General features: G+C 52.1%; 13 protein-coding genes across 13 annotated transcripts; 1 reads left to right on the top strand and 12 right to left on the bottom strand.

The window, feature by feature from the left end:
• Positions 1–1145: 1145 nt before the first annotated feature.
• Aspvir_001975 (uncharacterized protein) lies at positions 1146–1964 on the bottom strand (the record flags this gene model as incomplete). The annotated part of the gene is made up of 1 exon (XM_043273579.1): positions 1146–1964. One exon carries the CDS (start codon positions 1962–1964, stop codon positions 1146–1148), a length of 819 nt encoding a protein of 272 aa, XP_043129514.1.
• A 1800-nt stretch (positions 1965–3764) lies between these two features.
• On the bottom strand, positions 3765–4526 carry Aspvir_001974 (SGNH/GDSL hydrolase family protein; the record flags this gene model as incomplete). Its single annotated transcript, XM_043273578.1, has 4 exons — positions 3765–3930; positions 3981–4169; positions 4220–4265; positions 4316–4526. The coding sequence occupies 4 exons, from the start codon at positions 4524–4526 to the stop codon at positions 3765–3767; spliced, it is 612 nt and encodes a 203-aa protein (XP_043129513.1).
• Positions 4527–4900: 374 nt separating this feature from the next.
• On the bottom strand, positions 4901–5612 carry Aspvir_001973 (peroxiredoxin-like family protein; the record flags this gene model as incomplete). The annotated part of the gene is made up of 2 exons (XM_043273577.1): positions 4901–5388; positions 5453–5612. 2 exons carry the CDS (start codon positions 5610–5612, stop codon positions 4901–4903), a joined length of 648 nt encoding a protein of 215 aa, XP_043129512.1.
• A 581-nt stretch (positions 5613–6193) lies between these two features.
• Aspvir_001972 (uncharacterized protein) lies at positions 6194–7528 on the bottom strand (the record flags this gene model as incomplete). Its single annotated transcript, XM_043273576.1, has 1 exon — positions 6194–7528. The coding sequence occupies one exon, from the start codon at positions 7526–7528 to the stop codon at positions 6194–6196; it is 1335 nt and encodes a 444-aa protein (XP_043129511.1).
• A 2046-nt stretch (positions 7529–9574) lies between these two features.
• Positions 9575–11956, bottom strand: Aspvir_001971 (uncharacterized protein; the record flags this gene model as incomplete). Its single annotated transcript, XM_043273575.1, has 2 exons — positions 9575–11259; positions 11326–11956. 2 exons carry the CDS (start codon positions 11954–11956, stop codon positions 9575–9577), a joined length of 2316 nt encoding a protein of 771 aa, XP_043129510.1.
• A 645-nt stretch (positions 11957–12601) lies between these two features.
• On the bottom strand, positions 12602–13782 carry swo1 (putative swollenin; the record flags this gene model as incomplete). The annotated part of the gene is made up of 5 exons (XM_043273574.1): positions 12602–13131; positions 13179–13362; positions 13407–13622; positions 13668–13714; positions 13761–13782. 5 exons carry the CDS (start codon positions 13780–13782, stop codon positions 12602–12604), a joined length of 999 nt encoding a protein of 332 aa, XP_043129509.1.
• Positions 13783–15292: 1510 nt separating this feature from the next.
• Positions 15293–15904, bottom strand: Aspvir_001969 (uncharacterized protein; the record flags this gene model as incomplete). Its single annotated transcript, XM_043273573.1, has 2 exons — positions 15293–15850; positions 15902–15904. 2 exons carry the CDS (start codon positions 15902–15904, stop codon positions 15293–15295), a joined length of 561 nt encoding a protein of 186 aa, XP_043129508.1.
• Positions 15905–16292: 388 nt separating this feature from the next.
• Positions 16293–17687, bottom strand: Aspvir_001968 (pepsin-like aspartic protease; the record flags this gene model as incomplete). Its single annotated transcript, XM_043273572.1, has 3 exons — positions 16293–16370; positions 16422–17294; positions 17343–17687. The coding sequence occupies 3 exons, from the start codon at positions 17685–17687 to the stop codon at positions 16293–16295; spliced, it is 1296 nt and encodes a 431-aa protein (XP_043129507.1).
• A 327-nt stretch (positions 17688–18014) lies between these two features.
• Aspvir_001967 (uncharacterized protein) lies at positions 18015–18284 on the bottom strand (the record flags this gene model as incomplete). Its single annotated transcript, XM_043273571.1, has 1 exon — positions 18015–18284. The coding sequence occupies one exon, from the start codon at positions 18282–18284 to the stop codon at positions 18015–18017; it is 270 nt and encodes an 89-aa protein (XP_043129506.1).
• A 122-nt stretch (positions 18285–18406) lies between these two features.
• On the bottom strand, positions 18407–19854 carry Aspvir_001966 (ankyrin repeat domain-containing protein; the record flags this gene model as incomplete). The annotated part of the gene is made up of 2 exons (XM_043273570.1): positions 18407–19715; positions 19760–19854. 2 exons carry the CDS (start codon positions 19852–19854, stop codon positions 18407–18409), a joined length of 1404 nt encoding a protein of 467 aa, XP_043129505.1.
• Positions 19855–20004: 150 nt separating this feature from the next.
• On the bottom strand, positions 20005–21914 carry Aspvir_001965 (uncharacterized protein; the record flags this gene model as incomplete). Its single annotated transcript, XM_043273569.1, has 3 exons — positions 20005–20680; positions 20725–21281; positions 21339–21914. 3 exons carry the CDS (start codon positions 21912–21914, stop codon positions 20005–20007), a joined length of 1809 nt encoding a protein of 602 aa, XP_043129504.1.
• Positions 21915–22120: 206 nt separating this feature from the next.
• Aspvir_001964 (uncharacterized protein) lies at positions 22121–23788 on the top strand (the record flags this gene model as incomplete). Its single annotated transcript, XM_043273568.1, has 1 exon — positions 22121–23788. One exon carries the CDS (start codon positions 22121–22123, stop codon positions 23786–23788), a length of 1668 nt encoding a protein of 555 aa, XP_043129503.1.
• A 63-nt stretch (positions 23789–23851) lies between these two features.
• On the bottom strand, positions 23852–24845 carry Aspvir_001963 (uncharacterized protein; the record flags this gene model as incomplete). Its single annotated transcript, XM_043273567.1, has 3 exons — positions 23852–24364; positions 24441–24715; positions 24764–24845. The coding sequence occupies 3 exons, from the start codon at positions 24843–24845 to the stop codon at positions 23852–23854; spliced, it is 870 nt and encodes a 289-aa protein (XP_043129502.1).
• Positions 24846–25038: the final 193 nt, after the last annotated feature.

The raw sequence follows: 25038 nt of genomic DNA, 5'->3' as shown, positions 1-25038 counted from the left end.
ATGCCAGTGATGGTATGCTGTACGCCAATCTCCTAACAATCCTTGGCGCAATTTCTCTCGGGCACTGACTCAGTGGCAGACTACAGTAGCGTAGAAGATATCCCCCGCCGAGCCAAGCGAGCATCTGATTGCGACCTTTACGTGAGGGTGGGGGTTATCTAGGTAGACTACCTTGTTGTCATTGACCGGTAGTAGGTACTTTGTAACTACACTGTTCAAGCCTAGTTAGGTGGACTGACTTGGCAATAGACGGAGGCTGCAACACTCGAGCCTCCACAATCTATAATCCACACTAGTATGCACTATAGTTTGTTGAGTCTGTGTCTCGATTCTGAATCTGGAAATTCGGACTACTTCCGTCCAGCACGGACCGGTGCCAGGCAAATAGGGAGGATCGATGTGCCTCAGCCTGGTGGCCCAGGTCAGGTGGTTAGAGTAGTGTTCATACTAGGGCATTATGCAGGGGAAGGCCTTGGTGCAGGGGACTACCTAAGCAGCTAATTTAACTAGCCTCTGGCTTCGGTTCGGGCTGATGCGCATTATCACCTAGCGCTTTAGGGCGTTTTCTGTACGGTAAGGGCTGGCGACTTACAGAGTACGCCGTGCCGTGGAGCCGAGTAGGGTATCATTTGCCAAGAAACGACTTACAACTATTTAGTACTATCGAAGTAGTAACTACTGACTACTTGGGTATCCAACCGGGATTGGTGAATTCGGATGGAGTTCTGGGATGTGAATGTCAGGTACTGTATGGTTGAGGAATTGGTCTGGATTATAGGGCTTGGGCTGCGGGAAGGGATGCCTTTTTCATCCAAGGGCGCACCCGGCGTGTATACTCCGTACATGTACATGGACCTACAGATACAGGGCTTGGCCTGCATACATGAAATGAATTCAGGCCCACTTACTCTACTCAGCTCGTCTAGACTACATAGTGGCGTGGTGGGTATTTCGCGTGGAGGACCTTGGTCCGCCTGGGGAGAGCTCATGTTGCGACTACTTGCTATGCTGTCGATTATGGATGCCCTTGTAACTGCCTAGTCAAAGCGGTTGTGTTCCGGGAGGCGTGTACAAAAGGTATAGGGGCAAGTACAAGGAAAGCAAAGCAAGGCTGGGCTGGATCCAACATAAGCAAAAGTATCCATCTACAAGAGCGCAAACGCAACAACACCGAAAGCAGCTAGGAAGCAAGGTACACCAAGTGCAGCCAACTGCTGAGCACCATTCTCCTCCGCAGGACAGTCTTCAGGCGGGTTAGGGTTTATCAGACGATCGCAGAGCAGTTTCTGGTGAACGGCAGCCATACTCACCGCGGAATCAGCGTCGATAGCGACGCGACAGGGGTCCGGGGTGGTGCGCGTGGCACTAGCAGTCGAGTTGGCCGTGACGACGCAAGTGTCGCGGCCCGCGGCGTTCACACCTGGGGGGGAATGCATGGTTGTGTCGTTAACATTGATCGCAACCGCGTTCCTGTCTTCGGGGCAGGTGGCGTTGGCGGTGGCCGCGATGAGATCCACTGTTTTGGGAGCGGAATCATCGATGGTGAAGTGCTGCCACCAGGAGTAGTAGTGTTCGAAGACCCCGTCGTGTTCACCACCATTGGCCAGCGCCTCCTCGTCGCAGCTTTGCCAGTAGAGCTCCCAGGTCACGATCCAAATTCCCGTGGTGTTGAGGTCCCGGACGTACTGGTATGCCAGGTAAGGGTCTGCGCTGCTGGACCAGTTCGCCCAGCGCAGATCGTGGTTTAGGGTGGTCTGATTGTTTCTGTTAGTGTCCTTGCGGATGTCATAGGAGATGCGCAGGTTGAGGAGTTCTGCACTCTGCGGGTTCTGCACAGCAAAGACAATAGGGAACCATTCGGCTGGTGAATATGTTTCGTTGCGAGGGAAGACCAAGTCCACTTCGACTGCGTGCGCAGTTGAGACTATGGCGACTACGAGCCACCTCACTTGGGGAAAGTGCATAGCTGAGGCCGAGGTCGGAAATGAGAAAGAAAAGGGTTCTCCTTCCACTCTGAGAACGGCGAGGATCTAGCAGCGGGCAAGGCGGATGAGAATATTTGTAATGAACGTGCGTTGGCAGAGGAAATAAAATAGGGGCACTAGGCCGGTAATCTCCCAATCCCTGCCGCCGAGGCTACTCGATGGGCCATTGGGAACTGACCTTTTCTACGGCAGGGATGGGCAAAGAGAGTCATGCACCACCTACTAACAGTACTTTAGGTACCGCAGGTTAGGCTGAATCCTCGCATCCCTCCAGTTAAACACTGAAACAGCGAGACTGCGCGCCCAGAATGGGTGCCAAGAGCAGTGAACGGCCTCATTTTGAGTCTTTTGACTGCCAAGGCTTGGCGCTGCGGACAAAGGTACACTCATTGAGTCATTAGCCCTGTAGACTTTGCTAGCTTGGCTCCTTGAGGTCCGTCGGCCAATCCGCGCAGAATGGTTCCTGACTTGTGTATCTTGCTCCACCGGGAACTAACCGTACGGAGTAGTAGCCGGGGTATCCGATGCTTTGAGCATTGGCAAGCGTTATGAGGTCCGTGTGAAGTCGAGAGTGGGGACAGCTGCTGGTCTATCTACACCGAGGCGGGGATTACGCTTGCACAGCTGAGGGAGTGGAACACGGGGCTTGATGCCGCGTGCAGTAACTTGTGGTTGGGCTACTATGTCTGTGTTGGTCTTTGAGGAGGTTCAGGTGGAGCTGAGTTAGGGATGGCTTCGTATACTTGCTTGCCATTCGGTTTAGTATAGTATAGGCAATATAACAATTCATAAGACTCGCACAGAGGCTCTGTCCTCCATGACCGCCTTGAAGCCTCGTGCATCCTGGCTCCAGGAGAAGTCGCTGCCATTTTTCTGCATCGATGTTTCGACGATTGACATGAGAGCGCTGAGGTTAGAGCAGAACAGGATGGCGAGTGGATTTGCGTCTGGGGGATTCTGTTAGTCTAGAAAGGGAACAGCCAGATATTGTGCGGCCAGAATCTACCAGAAGGGGCTGTTATGGGCGCCATTTTTGCGTTGATACCATGGGCAAGTGTCTTTTCCTGGGCCATATTGTGTCGCGGACGTCTTTCCTGGTAGCTGACATGGCTGCTCAATTAGAAACCAGGGTAGGGCAAAGCAGCTCCTTTGTCCTTATGCACAAGATACTCTTATGTGATATACGCATGGTATATAGTCATTTTGGCAAAGGCTAAAGAAGAAGATATTCCTATTGCATACATAGTCCGTGTGTAACATATCTCTGAGATAGAATGCCAACGTATGGTCGATTACAGGGAGATCCTCAGTGGGGTTATGACTAATTTTACTCAATGGGCTAATGCAGGATGCCTTCTGTTCCATCAGTTGAATCATAACCCTTGCTGGGTCTTCCGAACCATCCTTACACCAGTTGAACTTACGAGTCTATCAACATATTATGTCTCTACACGTGTATCCATCTTTGGGCTAGAGATCCCGCCTCAAACGGGCCTTAGATATCAATGAAGTGAGATGGAATTCGACTGAAGCCCCATATTTCCTATCGGGCAAGGGTCGCTATCGTGATTGGCTTTGCGGCAGGGTAGGCATGCGTGGCATCTGATATAGAGAGGCAGCTGTTGTCTGGTCAGTGATTTAGACTACTGGCTCTAGGGAACTATACAAAAATCTACGATACAAGATAGGAACTGTTGATCAGTTACGCGTTCCAACCGGGAGTACCACTTCTATCTCAGCCATAGGGTTAATGCAGGTACTGCGCCTCTGGCACTCTCCTTATAAACCTTTGTCCTTCAGCAGCGCAATCAAATGCTCACCGACCACCTCACCCACGAGCTTATACCCCTCGGCAGTTAGATGCAGCCCATCATCCCAGATCTTCTCCCTGAACTCCTCTGTGGCGTCGTGATACGGGAGTTTGCCATGCAGGTCAAATGCGTGACTATCCCAGGATTAGCCGCTTCGCAGTGTTCTCAGCTTTATTGAACTTACAATCCCTCCGCTTTATGAGCAAGTATGGACGAATTCACTTCGTTTCTCCTCGTGTCAAGCTTCGTACTGACAACCGAACATCCAGGAATAGTCAGGGCGAGAACATTTCCGCCGTTGTGGAGAGCTACCTCCCACACCTCTTGTAGGGCAGGGTATATCTTCGAAGCGCGATAGCCTCTCCCGAGATCACTGCTGATATTAGCAGCAGGTTCTTAGCCGTCAGGACGAAGCAAACATACTTTGTTCCCCCTAGAATGATAACCCAGTCATAGTTGGCCATGTCAACTGTAATAGTCAGACTCAGCACTGCAAGAAAGATAATGGAGTCGACACACATTTTGTTTGGATTCGAGGCAGAAATCCGGCAGGGCTGATGACCAAATCGCCTGGAAGGCCGTCCTCGTCGACGGTGAATGTGGTGGTGGGAAAGGCTGCCTGCAGTTTATCTTTCAGTGTCAAGGCGTATGGATGGTAGTCGCATCCAAAATGGTAGTATCCGGCTGTAAGGGAGTCGCCAAAACAAAGTATCGAGAGTTCCTTGCCCATCTTGCACTCCTAACCGGGCCTTTTTGTTGGGTTACAAAAACATTAGATCGACTGTGGGGGATAGATTAGGCACTTTGCATACCCCGCGCCCATGTGACACGAGAGAACAAAATACGCCCGACCTGAAATAGCAAGCACTTATTTTGCCCCATAGTTCCTCTATGTTAGTCATTCCATCACTCATAGGGAATGGGACGTAAGCTTCCGTGAACAGATATATAAATTCAAATGGGGGACACCATAAATAATAAAGAAAACCTCCTAATCAGGGTATCCACTGCAAATGGCAGGTTGACAGGTAAATGTGCCCCTTCTCCAGGACTGTATGCACTCGGCCGAACTGTAACCCAACACTCGTAGCTCACACATTCTCACTACTTTGTTTCAGCCGGCTCATCATGGCTGAGCACCTCAAGCAATTGATCCGCCGTCAAATGATCCGAGACATGCTTCATCCGATGGACATAAACACACTTGCCTCCTCGAAAGACCCATTCGCCGCCGTTCTGTCCCCAGCTACCCCCTCGAAACGCCTGCCACCCACTCCAAAACATCTGTCTGAATGCCTTTCCAAGCGCACTGATGAACGAGATCTGAGCATAAGAGGGCGATTGAGTCATCTGCGACCTCGTCCTCTTCATATGCAGCTTCTCGTAGATCTTCCCCGTGCGGTCCGTGTAGATGGGGAACGCGGCTTCTGTCTCCGACACATAAGGGACGATGCGTTGAGAGTCACCGCAGCCGATCATGATGAGCTGTGATGGGCCGGTGGGGCTGGGGAGCGTCGCGAGGACGGAGTCGGTGAGACGCCGCGAGACTACACGGACGTAGTCCTGATCATAGGCGCAGAAGAAGTGGCGGACTTGAGAATGGTCAGTAGATGAGAAGGCTAGTAGGGCGGCGTAAGTAAGAGAGACGAGACATACTGAAAATCACAATCGTTGTGATCTGGCCTCCTTTTCCCGCAACTAGCTCTCCAAACCGGATCGGCTTGCCATTTTGGGATTGTAGTTCGAGCTCGTAGGCTTCGGCCAGCTCTTTCGGGGCTGGAAGGTCGTCACATCTGGTTATAATAGTGTCACTCATAATTCAGGTAGTCTGGATGTAGGTTACGTTGATTGTATCATCGTCTCCACGGATTTGCGGGACGATATATCAAGGGAGACCAGATGGATCATCACGATCCATTAGCAGAACTATGGTCATCCGACCATTATCCATTCAGAGAATACAGTAGGCGGTGGATGATAGTCAGCATCGCAGGCATCAACGAAGGTGGTGATGTCACGATATTATTTTGACTTTCCCCGTGAACCAAGAGGCTGGAACTAGATATGTCATCTTTTAGAGCACAGGAACAGACTATCTAAAGATGGGTCTTGGCATGTTCTATCATGGGGAAGTATATACAAGTGAGTTTGTTCATGCTATACCTTCAAGATGCACCTCTTGAGATAGATAGAAAGCTCCATACACTCCCCTAATCTAATCGGATGCATATTGGTCGACCAATTGCAAAATACACCGTCATACCTCTTCAGTCTCTTGATGAATGTGTGTTCATGAAGTGTTTAAGGATGTAGATATATTGTTTAGGGAATAGCCAAATTCAGTCAATACCAATATCCAAAACTAGATTACTCTTGAGGCAGGCAAGTGGTGTCTTCTTACTTCAATTCGCCCAAGTGAGGGGATTGGAAAATCTCCTGATCAGGGAAAGGATACTCCAATATATCTCCTTCGCCTCCATCCGCGTCAAGGTTAAGGTCATTCCAGCGGCAGCCTGGTAGCTCAATCCCGTTGAAGATATTTGTCATCCATCCCCAACCCGGAAGCATACCGAAAATCAAGGCAGTCGTATGGTCTAGCCCCGCGTACGGAAGATACCTCACATTAGTGCCTGCCTCACAGAACTTGCGCACCAGAGCAGTTGTATCTTCAATCGTGGGTGCAATATCATCATTCGTGCCTTTGTAGATGTATAGCGGAAACTCAGGGAATCCGTGTCTTCCCATCACGCCGATTTCATCGAGAAGATCTTTGAACTCATATAGGAACTGGTCACCATTGTCGAAGAAGGATGAAATATTCATGTTACTGAGAGGAGGAGGGTCGCTTTCATCCTCACTACGGGGACTGCAGCGCTTCAGAGGACCGAGAAAGGCATCATGGTACTCAGGTAGAAGGTGGTCGAGCATATAGGCCTTGAGGTGAGGAAATGCGTTCATTACCCCCAGCATGGCCCAGGCGTTTAACCCTGCGGCTGGCCCCCCGTTGACGGACAGATAGGTCTTTGTAATATTAGTAGGAGGACCGCCGATCGCAGCCCCGATGATTTTAAGTTCTGGTGAGTAGCTGGGATGGAATTCAGAGGCCCATTCTGTGGCGTAACCGCCTCCAGAGTAGCCGAACATGATCGTTCTGGCCTCAGGGCTGAGGCCGGTGAGGTGTTCCGAGTTCAGTGCCGCACGGATAGAATCCAGAGTCTGGTAGGCAGTTTGCGGGCCCACGGTAAACGCGGCATTGGAACCCTCGTAGTCCGGTATATTCAGAACCGGACCCTGCTGCAAGTACGGAAGCAGATAGCTCAGCTGATTGCGGTTCCAGGTAGCAGCGGTACCGTCCACACCAAACTGGATCCCGTATGAGGGAGAGCAATTGATGTCAGGCGAGTCGTAGGCAATCTGAAAGGAGAGGAGCCGGTTGAACTTTGGGATTTGAGGGACAACTATCGTTGTGACTGTGTGGGCTGGCTGCTTATGCACGTCCCGGGTGACATACAGCAATTGAAATGCCTTGGCTTTACTTGGGAAGCCAGGGAGCAGGGAGGCGATTGTCACGTTGCGAGAATTCAGAATGGTTCCGGGGGGCAATTTTGACCAGGAGTCATCGTCCGGGGTGTAGAAAGGGTCCTCACTTGGCAAAAGAGGAACAGCCTCTGCAACAAGCACACAGAGGAGCCCGAGTACAAGAACAAGGGGAAAGAACGGCGTACAGCCCATAACGATACCTAAGTACAATTAGGGAGTTGGACAACAAGAAAAGAGAAATTCTGAATAAATGATTAAGATACTAGGCCTCGAATAGGTGCTCATATCAGACAGCAAGTTAACGGCCATATTTATAGTATTTGTAGAGGGGGGTCTTTCTTTGCTTCTTCAGGAATTCTACTGTATGTAGGGGGTAACTTCTGTTCGGCATGCTAAGAGCCAGACTCCGAATGGATCTCGCAAATAACAGGTTACATTCTCAGGCTCAGTAAAGAATGATTTCAAATATGACAGTCGCGCTCGAAAATCTTATTCCATATTGGTTACATTTGAATTGACTGAACCATTCTGACTATGGGTAGGTTCCTATTTACGCGCATTAATTCCAGCCAGCAGTAGCTTCCAGAACTAAGGTTCGAGCATCAGAGCGAATGTATGAATCTTTCAGCCCGATCAGTGGCGGCTATGGTGGTGGTGAATTCATACCCTAGCCCTGTGAGTTTGGCAATGTACGAAGGCTTGTGTTGATTCCAAATACTATCAATAATTGCTTTTGAACAGTGCAGCACTGCGCCTATCTTCTCTGCTTCTGGCAAGACATCCAATGCAGCAATGGCAAGCAGCAGGCCTCTGTTGGTACCGCTGAGCAGAAACTACTATTCGTCAGTGTGACAGGGATGGGGTGATGGGATGCCAGGCAAGGCGCATATCGTATCTCCAGCCAGCCACATATATGCGCATTGAGACGGTCCAATTAGAATTCTTTCAGTACCTAAAAAGAGAATCCGAAAATGCACACCAGCGCTAAGAGCAGCTACAGCAGCAAACTTCCCTGTAGGCATATTGGCTCGATGTTCGGATAAGACATGCCAAACCAAATACTTCATCCTCTTTGTCTGCCTATGTCGTATTCCTCAAGTGTCAGATCCATCAATATCCGGGCTCGTTCCTTCCCACAAGATTTCTTAGCTACACTTTGTTTACGTAAAATTATGCATGATAGTTTCACAAGTTGGCTGCGTGCCTCCCAGCCTGCTCAACGACACCCTCTGCGGACGATCCTGAGACCACAGATCGAAACTCAGATCATCTGAATGACAACCAACATGCATACAGTGATCAACATAATAGACACAGCATATACCATCATAAAGAGCGGCACAGCAGCCAGCTTGCAGTCAACAGTCATGCGACTCTCTGAGTCTGGTTCTTCTAAATATGCTGCCACAGTCTACGACTCTCCCAGTTGCTATGATTCGCGGAGAGCGTGATTCGAAGTGTACTCGGGTCGAACTGTTCCAAACTCCTAACTTGGAACTTTTTGGGTCCACATAGCTAGTCTATTTGGCGGCGGTCCCCGTGGTCCATTCACGCTAGTCTAGTCTTATGTCGATCGGAGAGCTCCGAATACGAGGTGATCTGTCTTGTCAGGCTTGCTCTAGTGTTACAGCTAGCTTCCCCAGTAGCGCCAAATCTTACTGTGCATTGGAAGGAGAAATGAGGTCCAATTTCTCATGGCATTCACACGCCTCAGAGCGATTGCGTAGAGGTAGAACGAGAGCTGCGTGTGAGAAGGATGGTCTTTATTGGGTATTATTTTGGAAGATCTAAACTCTGCTCATGGGGCACATGGAACTAAACATATTGTTCAGGTTCATTGCCATCATCAAATTGGTAAGTAATTTTTCACACTCATGCTAGTCCACCTAGGTGAGTCGAAGTAGAGGCAAGGAATAGCCGAGAGCAGGCGTATCTTCTCCTTGTGAAGTACCCCACGTCCCAACCATGACCTTGGCTCCAGCGAGAACGGCTACTGACCTCGAGTAGATCAGACTCGTTGGGCAACTATCCGCTCTTTGGGCTGGTTCAGGTGGGAGAGCCATGAGCGACTGCAGAGTATTGGGAACCCATTTCAACCTCCAGAATCATTTGAATCACTGCATCACTATTCAACTCTGCTTGAGCATAACCAATTATCACTGGCGCTGGTTGCGCTCTATCTACCTAGGTAACTGCACCCCGAGATCAATATACCAGGCGGGGGTGTGGCCATGACTTTTACGTACTTTCTCCTGGAGCCAAGGAATAGCCTAGTCGTTTGATCGGCCGCGAGAATTTTCTCCTCGCCATGGCTTGAGGCCCATGATCGGTGTCGTAACAGCGGTAACGCCGCGTCTTCACGAGTGGCGGTTCGCCGCCTAAGCACAGTTGCCCTATCTCCCCATCGGATGCGTTCCCCATCCATCCGGGAGTCTCGTCGAGGATCTTGATGCGGCCGACATCTCGCGCCGCAAGCAGAGGAACCTTTTCTGAGATAGAGGCCCCGATCCGCAGCATTGCAAAGGAGTCGAGAGTCCCAGTCCATCGGGGAATCCACGCGCTATAAAGAGACAATGCCAGAAGACATGCCAAGTCAAGACCTAATAATACCGAGACGAAGATAATTCCCGCACGGGAGATGTGTGGGATTTGTACATCGGCGCCCATATCGTATGATATGCCGATACTCTGCTCGTGGTAGTTGTTCGTCATGAACATGTCGTTGGCTAGAAATGCCGCCGAGGCAAAGGCGTTCTGTACTCTTTCCGAGGTTGGCCCATAGGTAGGGTCCCCAGAGAAAAGAAAAAAGTACCCCGCAACAATTGCATGCATCGTGTCGTCGTTGTATACACGATCACGGGTCCCATTACCCGTTAGACCACCGCCTGTTAGACACGGGTTACCTGGCGATGCCTTAAAGGAGGAGTGGGGGTCGTCAAGAAGTGGAATAAAAGGGATGATGTCAATACATCCACCGTAGCCGATGCCGGAGTTGGCATATGCTGCCAAGACTGTGTGTTGCACGTCGGCCAAAGAGCCTTCGCCGAACAGCGCCATGGCGATGTAAAGAAGGGGACCTTTATTGGCGGCATTGATCACGTTCAGGGTAGCGTTGAGCGTAGTCCATGCTGTATCGTTGTCTAGATCCCGACGGGTGAAATTCCGCGGGCTCCTGCCAAACGGACTTTTTTCGATCAGCGGCCCAGGCACTTGGCCATTCGCGTAGTTGGGTAGCCCAAAGTAGCCCGTCGTGGTGTGGAGCGTCAGCTTCCTCCAATATGTTCCTGGTCTGGGCACGTAATTAAGCATCCCCCCGTCTCCCGAAAAGTTCATCTTGAAATACAGCTCTTCGCTGAAATCTTGTCGAGACAATTGGTTTTTCCACGGCGATTGTGACATGTTTCCCGGCATACAGATCTCAACGTCGTATTGAAATGGAGCGTCATTGTCCTGTCCATATTCGTAGTGGAGATAGAAGGCGTCAGACGATGAGTTGCAGTCTTCGGGAAATATAGCAGCTGAATTGTTCTCCCATATGGGCGTCGAGTTGATGCGAGGAGCGAACTGCTGAAGTAAACCAGTGTTGGTACTGGTGGGGAGCTCGGCCCAGAATGGATCAGCTATAGTGGATATATTGGCGAGGGTGTTTTGGGATTTCGTCTGTAATGCCGAATAAGTGTAATAACTCTTATCGTTGAGGGAGACGGTGCCATTGGCTGAGGACCAGAGTCTCGGCTGAACCACCGTATTGACTGTCGATACCAGAGTGGCTCTGAGCTTGGTGGCATCCAGCCCAATGTCAGGTCCGCGGTCCGGGAAAAGATCAGTGAAGTCTGTGATTTGGGTGAGGCTGACGGGATACCCGACACGCTTGATCGTCTTGTACGAGAGAAAAAGCTGCTGTACCGGAGATATGGCAGCGCCTGTTAAGAAAAGAAAAGAAGGTGAGCAGGTAGATCAGGTGCAGCGAAACAGGACAATAAACTCACCTAGGAGATGCAGAAACAAGGCAAAGAGGAGCAGCGAGGACCTGTACTTATTCCATCCCCCAAAGACGAGATTCTTCAAGAGTACAAGGTCGGTCCATCCCTTGTCCGCCAGGGCCATGCTTTGCCTGAGGGTCGGGCGCTTGTCCCCTCGCTTCCGCTGGATATACACCACGGCTGTCTGCGAGCACACGGCGGAAGTCAAGGGGATGGTGAGCACGGACACCAAAGACTGGACAGTTCTCGCCGCTCTGAGATACCTCTCGCTCTTGGCGAATAATGCGTCGAGGTACTCAGGTACGGTGGTGGTGCCAAGGTGAGGGCCACTGAGAATGCGGTCGAGTTCGCTGGGTCCATAGCTATTTGCACCAATTGGGCGATCAGTGAGGATGCAGATGATGACCCAAGCGTATAGTGCTGCGGCTCCGTACAGCAGAGTCAAGAGCACGGTGTATACGGAACGTTGCAGGGGGACAGATGGATTCGGCGGGTTGGGCTTGTCGTCGCTCCCGGCGCCTTGCTGGTTGGAAGAGCCATCATCTACTGGATGACGGTCATAACCAGGCGTGGAGATAGCCGAGTTCGTAGGTTCAACCAAGCTCTCCCTAAGCTGATTATCTTGGTCATCGTGCATCTTTTCTGTTGATGTTCAACATCAGTGAACCGACTGGATCACGTATATTCCCTCAGGAAGGTAAGTAGCAGGAAGCTGCTCGCAGACACATGAGGTACAGCCAGGAAAAATCAATGTGATCGAACAATAGAGTGTACACGGGAAGAATGGGTGGTTGAACACTGCCTTGTGCCTGTGGTGGCGCAGCCGTGATGATCGCAGAGTCAGCCTCGCATTCTGTCTGTACAGTCCAAGCGGGGAGGAATCCATATAAACACTGTTATTGGCGTACAGTTGGTAGATCACTACTCGCCTATTGGACGTCGTCTTACTGGTAGCGTCAATCCATTCCCTATTCGGGCAAGAGCCGCAAAGCCCTCCGGCATTTGAGGCAAGGAATCCCGAGAGCCGGCGTAACTTATCCTTCTGAAGTGCCCCCGGGCCCACGCTTTGGAAATAAGCCCAGCTTCCTATCTCTGAGCTCGAACACGAGACCGTATAATCGTTATCGGCTGGTGGAAATAGTGTTGAGCAACTCTCCGCTTTTGGCGGGCTCAGGAGGGAGAGCCATTTCAACCTCCAGGACCATTTGAATCACAGGATCACTATTCAACTATCTGCTTGGGCATAGCTCGTCGTCCCTGGCGCTGGGTGCACCCTATCTACCTAGGTAAACTGCACCCCCAGATCAATATACCAGAACCCGCTGACCGCAGTCGCCGGCGGAGTAAAGCTCGTAATTGCCCCCTCCTTAACCACCTGCTGCCCATCCGGCGCCGTCAGCCTCATCGCAACAGGCACAGTAATGGGTCCCTTGCCCTGCGGGAGGACCCAAGAGCCATACCGCTCCTGCGGCCGGCTACTCGTGTGGTTTGGATCGTGCTCGAGTGCAACCCAGCTTCCCGAGCCACCAGCCTGTACCTCAATACTAATCACGGACCCGGGACCGTTGGTATTTACCGCGCTCAGCGCGAAAAAGTACGGCCCGGCCCCATCATGAAGCCAGATGTAGATATTCCCCGGCTTGGGACAGGGGACGCGCCGGTAGCGGATGGGAATCACGCCGTCGGTGAGACTGCCGTTTCCTTGGAGTCGGCCCATGACGATATCGGAGAGGTCCATGTGATGGGATCCTTCCGGCAAGGGACAGCCGTACTTGAAGTCGATTTCGCCGCAGTGGTCTGCGCCGCTTCCGCCTGGTCTTGGGAGATTTCTGTCAGACTGAGGGAAGGGGTCCACTTACAGCACCATTTTGAGTTTGCGTCGCAGGGGCAGCTGTCTACTACCTCCAGGACAATGGGATCGGTATATCCGCTCTCACCAACGGCGTAGTCCGTCCCGTCCGCCTTGGTACGGATGAGTTCGAAACACTCGCCGCAGGAGAGGTAGTTGTCGGGATTGCCGGATGCAGCCAGGGATGGCCAGAACTATTTAGTTAGCGGTTGTCGCTTCAGGGTTTGTGTGTGCGTACCTGAGTGTAGTAGTCTCCGTTTGGAGCAGCAAAGTTCCCGCGGAGTGTTACGTTAGTGCGGTCCTTGCAGAGCAGCGGATACGCGGTGCAGAAAGCGTCGCAGGTAGAACCCAGCATGGGGTCTGTCCAGCTGGCTGTGACGCTGTTCTTGGTGCAGAGGCCGTACAGGCCGAACCCGCAGGCTCCGCCGCTGGTCAGACCAAAGTGTGTTGAGCGCTGTAGTCATCAGTACGAATCTGAGGCATGATGTAGGGTGCTCACGCTGTAATGCCAGTCCTCGTTGGAGGTTACGGTATGTTGCTCTCCCCCTGTGGTTTTATCAGCCATGCTCACAGTTCGAAGGAGAGAACATACACATTGTCCCGGACTTGCACATGGAGGAATCAGGGCTGCCGCAGCCACCGGTACAGCTGCTCGTGCAGGACTCGGATTCATTATTTGAGAGACAGTAGTAAGGGCAGCAAACGTTATCAATGAGAGCCCACGATCCACATGAGCTGGCATTGGCCGATGGATAAGGGCTCTGTGTAGCCGTAGGACTGGGAAGAATAGTGGTCGTTGTATAGCCTGAAGTGTTGACAGAAGATGAAATAGAGCCAGAAGAAGTCCCAGTGGCGGTTGAAGCCTACTCTGCGTTATGGCTAGTATGAATAGCTGGATGGCGAGAACACTCACAGCTGTTGCTGGCGTGCACTGGTAGTAGTACGAATTGATCTCGGCGCAGGTATTCCCACTTTGGCAGCAGGTGGACCCTGTATAAGAAACGCCACCACATTGACCCCTGACTCTTAGTCAAATGCAAACTCTGACCAGAGGAAGACTTACCAAGCCGAGACACAGCTGCTCTGCGCGGCAGCTACCGCAAGCCGGGCCAGAAATATACCAAGGAGAAGCATCATTCCGTCAAACTTGATCCACCATGTTGCAACCTTGTGTTCGGAAGAAACCTGTCCAATATTTATATCCTACTTTACTATCCGTATTAAGAACGGAGAGGCATATTTACCCCGCAAATCCCCTGTGCACAGTATTCAGCCAAGTAGGACAAGCATAAGCCGAGACGGCAAAACTGCACACTCTAATCTATTTAAACCTTGCATAAAGGATAAGATCCAGGCGCTCTCTCCCGATTGGATACAGCCAAATTACCTTATTTAGCCGGATTACGCCCTGAGGGATTTGCATCAATCGCGCTCGAGGGATTTAAGGGATCGGACCGTGATTCCGTGTCAGGCTGCACATGACACATTACGGGGAAAAGACGGACATGTTGGGCTATCTCAACAACTTAGGTTATGATATTTGGAGTCAAATGGGCTTATCTACTTCTGGGTCAATGGGGTTTCCCAGTTTCCCCTCCTAGGTCATACAATAGTAGTTTGAGGTCTTGAGGGGTGGAGGATATGGGGAGCAGAAAAGATCCGTGAAGAGTCTACAGCGGTCAACTTGTCTCTTCAGGACTTTTCACGTAAATGCAGAGGATCATCATTTCTAGGTATCGTACGGTCATCCACAGTAGCGGCCGCCGGTTAGGTTATGTCGAGTTCAGGCAGGATGGCACTTACATCGAACAGGCAATAGCTGTATCTACGGAGTCGGACAGGAAAACAACGGCGATAGTTATGATTGTTTCAACGATTGTAGATTGCATAAGACCTTCCAAATGGATATATCAATCATTCAAGTCAGACAACAAAGTCATATACCGAAAATGCAGGACAGTTGCATAACTCACCCAGACCAAGTCAACCAAGCAAGCAACCAACCAACAGTCAATCAGATCTGGAAGCTCAAGATATCAACAAACACAGAAGCAGAACGCGTTCGACACCACGGACGTACCTTAATCGCGCTGTAACAAGTAAATCAGACCAAGCCACACAAAATCAATCACGCATCCTCACCTCATAGCTTATCTGCATGAGGTGGGTGGTAATAATCCGCATATCCTGGAGGATATGCAGACTCTGCTTTCCCTGGACCAACCACGCCATGCATTCAAACGATCCGTCACGCTTCAGCTTGTAAAACCTGACCTCACGACCGATGACAATCGCGCCGTGTATGGTCATCCCGCGCCCCCGTGCAATCTGACAGTGAGACGACTTCATCATCTCCTCCTTCAACTTAGCCTGCAGCTCTGCCAGGTGCCATTCCTCCTTCGGCTCAGCCTGGCAGAAGACATGGAGGAAGTTCAGGCGGTCAAAGGGGCCATACTCGCGGCCGACGGTGAGCGAGATGTGTGAGGTCTCGGATTCTTGATGGCTGCCTAGAGCGTACTTCACCTCGGTCTCGTCAGGAAGATCGGGCAGGTTTGGGAGAGAAGCATGGAGAGGGAAGGGAAAATACCTCTGTAAGAGGTGGGTCCACAGGACATATAACTCTTCGCGCGAGGGAGACTCGGGGAGAAGTGCGAGTTTCTCACGCACTTCCAATGGCAGATGCTGGATATGAGTTAGCATTTCTTCTTGGAAAGGGGTGTAATTTTGACAAACCATTGTGAATTTCGAAGTAATTGCGATGACCAGGGATTGCAGCGAAGGTTTGCAAGCAGCAGTTGGAAAAGAGGAGTTGTTGAAGGAGAGGTGATTGATGATGATGATGATGATGAGAAGATGGACTTCATGTCATTGGGTTATTTATATTCCAGTCCATGTGAGTGTCTTAATATAAAAACAAGAAGTTTCAAACACTACGGAGGGTAGACGATGGTGTCTCGAATATGTCTTGATTGCTAACAAAGACGACAATGCGACTGGTTGATACAATTCTTTGACAGTAAAGATATGTCTACAAAACGGACGGGACAACTCAACAAAGGCATTGTTCTCTGCAATGAACAACAATGCCATTCATTCTGGCCATGTTGCAAACAGAGACAACAAGTTACTGAGGAACAGACAGATTCTGGTGCAGCTCCTTGCGCTGGACAGCCCCGAAACGGAGATTGCCGACGTCGAATATCTACCACCATTAGCGAGATGTCTTCAACACAACATAAAGACAAAGACATACTGCGTAAATTCCCTTGAGGAATGTGTCACCAAGGATATCCATTGTCATACTGCCTCTGCTCTGGATACCTCCGTAGACATATCCCGATTTGGCCTCGGCGAAGCCCAGATCCTCCTTTTGCACGACGAATTGCTTGTCTCCAACGGCAAACGAGACAACAGGAAGTTTGTCCTCTGTCGTGTTGGACGGGTAAATATACCCCTGGCTATCCTGGTCGTAGTGCGCCCCCGGGATAGCATCATAGATTGCCTGACACGTCTCATCATCGACCAGCGCCAACGTCGTCCCCGTATCAGCTATGGCCTTGTTCCCCGACCGCGCAATTGTCTTGCCATTCACAGTCGCTGAGGCAGAGTCAAAAAGCCAGAATCTTTGACTGTTGTCGATGGGAGTGTAGTATACCTCCTGGCCCGACGCCGTCACGGTATCCTGATCGATGAACCCAAACGTGTAGAATGACTCCCCCTTATCCGGCTCATCCGCATCTTTCCAGGACCCCAACTTCGCCGTGAACAGTTCCGCCGATTTCGGGATGTCCTCTTGAGAGGTCATGTTCTCGACAGGAGTGTGGACAGCCTGCGGCTTGACCGTGTTGATATTGCTAAATGCCAGTCCCAGCAAGCCGTCGCCAGTTCCCCGCTGGAACTGTGCGGAGAGGGTGTCGGCCAGTTCGATCGCCTGGTTCTGGACCTTCAAGCCGCCGAGCGAGATTGTATCTGTACCTACCGTACCGGAGGCAGAGGAGCCATCACCGTAGGAGATCTTCCATGTCGAGCCAGACTGTTCTTTGTAAGTGCTCGACTTGCTTGGGTCGAAGATTGTGCCGGACTTGTGCTGGGAGGTGGTCGCCGAGGGGAGGTTGGTTGACCAGACCTATTCCTTAGTATTTTGCAAGTGTTAACGAGATATGTAGTGTCTCACCCATAGGTCCGCGGATCCCGTGTCAAAATCCAGATTAAGCGTCTGCGCTGGAGTACCGATACTCACTGGCGCCAGATACATGGCGTCATTCTGGACGTCGTCGGCGCCGACTTCGCCTGTCTGGTCTGTATTCGCGATTCTCTTGCGCAGGATGTGCTGAATGCGAGCTTTGCCACCGACAGGCAGGTTTGTATACTGCCGGCCTGTCTGGTGAAGCGAGCTGCTGATAAAGTATGGCCCGCCCTTTGTTGGGGTGAAGCGGTACTTGCGCATGAGGTGGACATAGGACTTGGTCCCCGACTTGCGGTAGTGCGGGTTGGGGAGGAGCTTGATCTTGGTGGCCATTGTGATTGTCATTTTAGTGTGGATGGTGATTGTAGATTGACGATCGAGTCGCAACATGCTCGTCTTAAATGTCTTGCTGGTCTAGTCTACCCCTCACAAGCGGGACGTGATGCTGTGGCGGCCTTAGCGTGTTGGAGATTCTGCACAATGACATGTTTAGCCCACTATTGTTCCATACGGGAAGGTGTTATCGAGTGATCTGCAGGAATGCGTGGCCAAGGACAGCCAAGCCAAGTCTTATTTTTGCTTGTTTATGGAGACGCATTGACATTGATGGTGTCATTCATATTCAATAGAGTCATAGTCATCTCTTGATCTGTCTATTCACTATCCTCCCCCCCCCATCTCGACCTGCCATTGCATTTTCTGGCCATCTACAGCTTCCAGCGTGACCCTCCCCTCTCCTGCCAGACATCGGACTAGCTCCTTCACAAATGATTGCTCCTCCTCCTCCAGCATTCTAACATCCGGCCTCCACCTTCCCTCTTCGTACTCCTCCTTCCAAGCATTCAGCCTATCCTTTTGCCACCGCTCTGAATATCTCGCCATCTCATACAACCCATTCCACTGTTCCAAATTCGGCTGCGTTCTCGGCATAAATCCATAGTGGTATATTTCCGTAAAATTCCACTCCCAAGGCTGCTCGATATACTCCCCTGTGCTCGAACAACCTTCCAACTCGCACGCTCGCTTTCCTCCGGCATCTCTCAGAACGCGTATCACCGCAGGAAAACTCCGGTAGGCCTCCGCAGCTCGAGCGGGCGGACCCTGCGCTTCATATACACGAGGTTCTGGTCGAGAGCTTGGTTTCTACTAGCTCCGGACTTGTGGGCCGCCAGCCGTCGTATGTGTGTGCGGCGGCTGATTTCTCCCCACTGGAGGGCTTTATCTAGGACGGTCCCTGGTGTGGGTTTACTGTGCTCGAGTTCGTTGATGCGAGCGGCTAGGCCCAGGGAGAGGAGAAGTGTTAGTGTGAGTGGTTTTCCGCGTTCTGCGGCGGCGAAAAAAGTATGGTAGCTGTTGGCATTGGGGAGATAGTGTTTTGTATATGCTTGCTGGATATCAGGGTTCAGATGATGGAGGAATGTTCGGATCAGATCGTGCGAAGCCTGGTCAGTTAGGGCGGTGTTGTTGACGATCGAGAAGAAGATGTCCCTTCGCCGGTCGTTGAGGACAAGCGTGTCGGCTCCCTTGCTCAGGAGGAAGTGGCCTCGTCGTGTCGGGTCGAGATCCGTCTCGAGGGCGATGGTTAACGGAGTCGCGCCGCGGCGGGTCTTTGCGTTGATGTCTGCTGGAGGAGAGTGGGCGAGGAAAATCTCGCATGCGGCTTCAAATTCCTCCTCGTGGTGGTAGATGGTGGCTAACGAATGCAGTGGAGTATCTCTTTCAAACATGTTTGGGATCTCAATATCTGGCATGGCGTTGACGATTTTCTTCATGGTTGACAGGTAGGAATCGGGATAAGCTAGACGTGGTCCAACTATGGACGCCCACGAATGTAGAACTGTATCTCCGGCTGACAGGACGGATTGACTTAAGTCTGCCCCTGCGTCTAACAGCGCAAAGATTACCCCTACGTCCCAGACTCCCAGATTGGCAGCCGCCGCAACGGGAGTCAGTGGTGGATATGCCTTGTCTTTGGCATTGATATCTGCGCCTGCATCGACAAGTATCTTGACCAACTCCGTCATTCTCCCCAGATGTTGCTCCCAGTCGCTGTGACGGATCCAGTAGTGCCAGTGGTGAGGAAGATAGCCATGTCGCTCGGGGAAGTACTTTGTGGTTCCATGCAGCGCGTTGCGCCCCATGGAGTCGACTAGACTACCATCGGCACCGTGAGATATCAGGTACCTGGCTAGAAATGGTTCACCAAAGTACGCGGCCAAGAACAGGGGAGTGGTGGATGCATCCGAGGTATGATAGCTTGCGTTGAAATTGGCACCCAGAGGAAGCAGGGCTTCGACTGCTGTCATGTTGCGGAAGAAGCAAGCCCAGTGAAGAGGTGTCCCGTGGGGAAGCTCAAATGGACTGTCGCTGTTAGATCGTTCTCGAGAGGAAGATAGAGAACATACTAGTGAAGAATCTGGATCTTTTCTGGGAATCCGCCACTGTTCTCCTTGACAACAGGCTCGATAGTTGCGTTGATATTCGCGCCTCCCTCGATCATTCTTCTTGCGATTCCAGCAATAGAAGAGTCAGGAATCATAAACAGCCAGTGCATCGGACTCACCTTGTCCTGCGGCGTGACAGTCAAAGTGTCGGCGCCCTTGTCAAGCAATAGTTCAATTATTTTCGCATGGCCAGCTTGGAATGCCTTCTACAGCGGCGTCTCTCCCTTCTCATTCTCCACATTGACGGACACTTGTCCCTCATCTAGTAACGCTTGAACGACATCAGTAGCTCCCAATGCGGCCGCAGCGTGTAGGATCGTGTTTCCTTTCCGATCAACAATACTTCCATTCTTCCTCTCCCACTTCAGCGCTTCGTCCCTGTCCCTCGCAGCCTCGACAACATCTTTCTTCCCCACAAATGGATCTGAACAGAACCCTCCATTGGCCCTGAACTGTTGACGTACTTCCTCGATCTTCTCCTTCGAGTAACTAGGACTTGCAAAGAAATACCCCTCGGAAATCGCCTGCAACATCCACTCCTCCAACACATCCTCCGCAAACTCCAGCTTTTGACCATGCGCCGCCATGATCTGCGCATATACCGCCCTTGCAGGCGAGTATCCCGCCCTGGCTGCCTCGGCTAGATACGTCAGCAACCGATCGAGGTACGAGGGCTTCGCGCCGGTGACCGTCTGTGCCAGCCCAAAGAGCACATCGCCGGGGAAGGGCGGTGCGTTGCCCTCTTTCATCAGGGCATATTGCTCTTCCAGCTCTGTACGAACGGTTTCATCAAGCCGGTACCAGAACAAGGGACCCTTGTTATAGATCGGGTCGATGATCCCGACGTGCTTGTTTGTAGGTGTCAATTGGATGGAGGAGAGCCTAATCGTCAGCCTATTCCAATCATACAGTGGAGCGTAACTTACCAAGCTGCGTATACCGGGCTGTCGGTTTTGATCAAATCCGGGCTAGGAAGTGGCCGTTTCCGTGGATCTTCGGACAGGAGCTTTGATATCGCTTTGCGCAGCTCCAGGCGTATGTTCTTCGGAATGTCCTCCTGACCATAAAGCAATTCGAAAACCTGATCAGGAACATTCTCCGGATCCTCATCCAGAACAGGCGCCTCGCCGTTCCCCGTAAAGATAGACAGCAACACCAGCCCAAAGCTATACGCGTCAAACCTAAACATCAACTCCGACGAAAACCCCCCAAACCTCCCCAGATCCCCATCCTCCACCTCCGGCGCCAGCCACGCCTGCGTGCCCCGGTAATCACTCAACATGAACTTCGCATCCGGCGCCTCCAAATCCACACAGACCCCAAAATCACTCAACTTCTCCCGGAAGGGCACGCGCTCACTCGGACCCGCAAACACAAGCACATTATCCGGCTTCACGTCCCCATGCACGATCCTCAGATTATGCAGCGCCTCCAGCCCATTCGCGACGTCCAGCGAGAGCTGATACCTCACCTCGACGGTGCGCTACTCCGCGCCCAGAAAATCGGATAAAGGCATCATGGCGGCCTCCATGAACAGCACCGGCACCGCCATATCCGCAAATGGGAAATCGAAACCCCACGCCAGCAGACTGGTGATGTTTGGGTGCGCGTGCAGCACGGGGTTACATAGCGAGAGGACCTCCAGTCCCAACGTGCGCAGCTGCAGGCGGTAGTCCGTGCTGGCTGCGAAGCGCTGCTCGGCTTTACTGGAGAGCGGGACATTGACGCGCTTTATGACCTGGCCTTCGTAGATGGGGTCGGTGAAGACAGTGAACTGGTTGCCTGCGCCGATTTTGGTTCCTCGGGTGGACAGATTGAGGGCTTTTAGGATCCGGGGGCCGTGGATTCCTGTTTGGGCGAGGAGGGCTGTGAACTGCGAGAGGGTGCTGAGGACGGGCGACGAGCCGTTGCGGGTGGCTGTTATAGCGGATTCTAGGGGGTTGATCCATGAGGATGAGTTAGAGGAGAGGTTGAGGCTGCTCAGGTCGAACTCGTCGGTGTCTGTGGTGTTGGACCAGGCTTGAAGCGATGGAGAGAGATCGCTGCTGTTGATGGTGTTGTAGCTGTCTTCCTCTAGGGAATTAAGGATTTCGTCGTAGGCAGAGAGGTCGGTCATTTTGAAGTCATCTAAAGTGATAGAAAACAGATATTATCACTTCTGCGGGGTCATGTTTATAAATATGAGTAACAGCCAATATTTGGAGTAATTGTCAGCCTCATCCCACTTTGCGCCGTTAGTGCTGATGGCCAGCCTCACGACCCAACCCCTCTCGACTCCGTCTGATATTCTCCTCTTCGTCGTCAACCGAAAGATCAAGCAAAATGGACTTCTACGGTACGGCAGTGACAGCCATCACCCAAGTCTACCAAGTCACCATCTTCATCAAAGGCGTCATCTCCGACATCAAAGCCTTCGACGACGACCGGGTCGAGATCCAGCTGAAGCTCAATGTCCAACTCTCGACCTTGCTCTTCTTCAAACGCACCTTCTTCGACCCCGAGCATGGCCTCCTGCTCCCGGGAAAGGTGGACCCTTTCATCGCCGACACGGTCCAAGGGCTCCTGGTGCAGATGCGAAAGACCCTTGCCGAGTACGAGCTCGTGGCGGCAAAGTACGGTCTCGTGGACGAGGATCTCGCCATTGAGCCTGAGAAGCCCGCCAAAGCGCAGGAGTCGCTGCTGGAGCGCGCAAAGAGCAAGGCCCGATCGCTCAAACTCAAGGGCTACGACTGGTCGCTCTTTGACAGGAAGAAGCTGAACCGCATCCTGGAGGAGTATACAAAGTGGTCCGGGGACCTGCGCAATCTCATGCAGCACATGTCGCAGGATACGTTGGCCAGGATGGCGGAGAGCGATCAGCATGGATTGAAGAGCAGTGGTTTGGAGCCGGTGATGAAGCGCCGGACGCTGGCCGCGGCCAAGGCGCCGGCCGACTTCCGCAGCTTACCTGGCACAATTACCGAAGAAGGCAAGACGACGGGGGGTTTCCGACTGGGGAAGTGGTCGGCGTTGGAATCTGAAGCGATGACCGTGATCGTCGAGTACCACGAGTACGAGAGCATGGTCAAACGCGACGACCTGGAGCCGGACGAGATCGAAGAAATGAAAGAACCCATCCGCAATCTCGCCTGGCTGCTGCAGAACACGACCTTCACCGGCACCTCGTCCAACTCTCTCGACCAGCCAAAGATCTACGCCCTCAAATGCCTTGGCTTCATCGACCAACCCATCGAAGAGCGCAGCGTCTTCCTCTACAAACTGCCCCCCGCCGAACCCACCACAGGCGCAACCCTCACAACCCTCCACGCCTTCATCAACGCCGTCGACAGCCAAATAAAACGCCCACTGAAAAAACCCTCCCTCAACGACCGCTTCAGCGTGGCGCACAGCCTCGCCCTGACCGTCTCCAACCTGCACGCCTCAGCCTGGCTCCACAAGAACATCTGGAGCAGAGGCATCCTCCTCTTCCTCGAGACACCCACCGGAACCCGCGCATCCGGCCTCTACGCGCACCGCCTTACTCCGTCTCCAGACAACAACACCAAAATCGTCTCCTACCTCAGCGACTGGGGCTACGCGCGCTCAGTACAGCAAGGCACAGACATGCGCTTCGACTTCGAGGTCGAGCCGAACCTCTACCGGCATCCGAGCCGGCAGGGCCGGCCGACGCAGCAGTTCAGCCGCGAGCATGATATCTATGCGCTTGGGGTGGTACTCCTTGAGATCGGGCTGTGGGTGACGCTGTCGCGGCTGGTGGAGGGGAAGATCCGGGAGGCGGAGACGAGCGGGCGGCTGCCGAGGGCGAAGAAGGTGCTTGAGGATCTGGTTGCGCTGGCGCAGCAGGGATTGCCGAAGGAGATGGGGGTTGGGTATACGAGGGCTGTGCTGGCTTGTCTGAGGGGAGAGTTTAGGGGGAACGAAGGGCCGGCGTTGGCGGTGGATTTTCAGGAGAAGGTCGTGGATGTTCTTGCGGGGGGGATTGAGGTATAGATAGAGATTGTATAATGGTTATGTATTAATCTATTCTGATTAGGATCTAGTACAGTTGCGCCTTTAGAAGCCAAGTACGATAGCCAGTGCGAAGAAAACAGTAAAAAAGAAGCAAGGCAGATTGGTCACGGCAGCACCGGTGAATACGGCCGAAGCACTAGCCGAGCCGGATGCAGCCGCTGAGGAAGAAGAGGAAGCAGACGAAGAGGACGAGCTGACAACACCACTTCTGGAGGTCTGCACAGAGGCCGGGTAAGTACTCGCCGCAGCAACCAATGCTCTAGAAGACGTAGAGGTGGAGGTTGAAGTAGAGGACGAGGAAGCGGACAAACTGACCGAGTTGGAGCTATGGATGCCACTGCCGGTAGTCGAATTCGAGGCCACAATACTGGTATACGAACCCGTCTCGTCGGTGTAGTTGTACGAAGCAGCGGGGTTGTAGTTGATGATGTTGACCGACTTGACGTACATGGTGAAGGGGACATCGTCGTAATCCGTCTCGCCACCGGCCCAGATGCCCAGCTTCACGACCATGGGTGTTTGCGGGTAGTTCTTCCCGTCGACGGCATCAGCATACTCGAGCGTGCGCACAGATGTCCCGTCAATATACCATAGTCAGTATCTCTCTGATATTATAGAGGGCAGTACTCACCCAGTCAATCTCGTCCAGATCATCCGACTGTATGACGCTGGAGCTAACGATACCGGTGCCATTGGCTGCTCTCATGACAACCTCGACCTCGCCGAAGAAAATGTAAAAGTTGGTCTCAAGCGTAGGCGCATCGTACCGCTTGTTGATGGTGAATTCGGCCCCGTTGCTGCCGTAGGTGACATTGCCCGATATGGCAGTCCATTCATCGGAGCTACCCTGGGTGAAATCGGTGGACAGGCTCCATTGTTTCAGGCCTGTGTCGGGGTCACAAGTTGCTACTCCTGTTAGTCCAGCCGGCTTCTGACTCTCATGATCTGGCTTACTGTTCGTAGGATTGCAGCTGGTATAGGTCTGCGCGGCACCGAGGGAGACAAAGGCCGAAATGGCCAGCAATGGCAGGTTCATGTTGACTAATGGCTATTGGGAACAAAATTAAATATCAAACGAGTGTATCAGTTAAGAACGAGTGAAGCTAACGAACGACTGGTTTATACTAGAAGACTGGGGAGCAGCTGTTGATGTAGGGCAGCGACCAGCCACATGACGAATCCAGCGTTAACTCCGAAGTGGAACGGGCCATCGTTCGTCTGGCATGACA

The sequence above is a fragment of the Aspergillus viridinutans genome, assembly GCF_018404265.1.
Source record: "Aspergillus viridinutans IFM 47045 DNA, scaffold_10, whole genome shotgun sequence".
Taxonomy (NCBI): Eukaryota; Fungi; Ascomycota; class Eurotiomycetes; order Eurotiales; family Aspergillaceae; genus Aspergillus; species Aspergillus viridinutans.
Note: the sequence above shows the minus strand (reverse complement) of the source record. Positions and strands in the feature narration are given on the sequence as shown.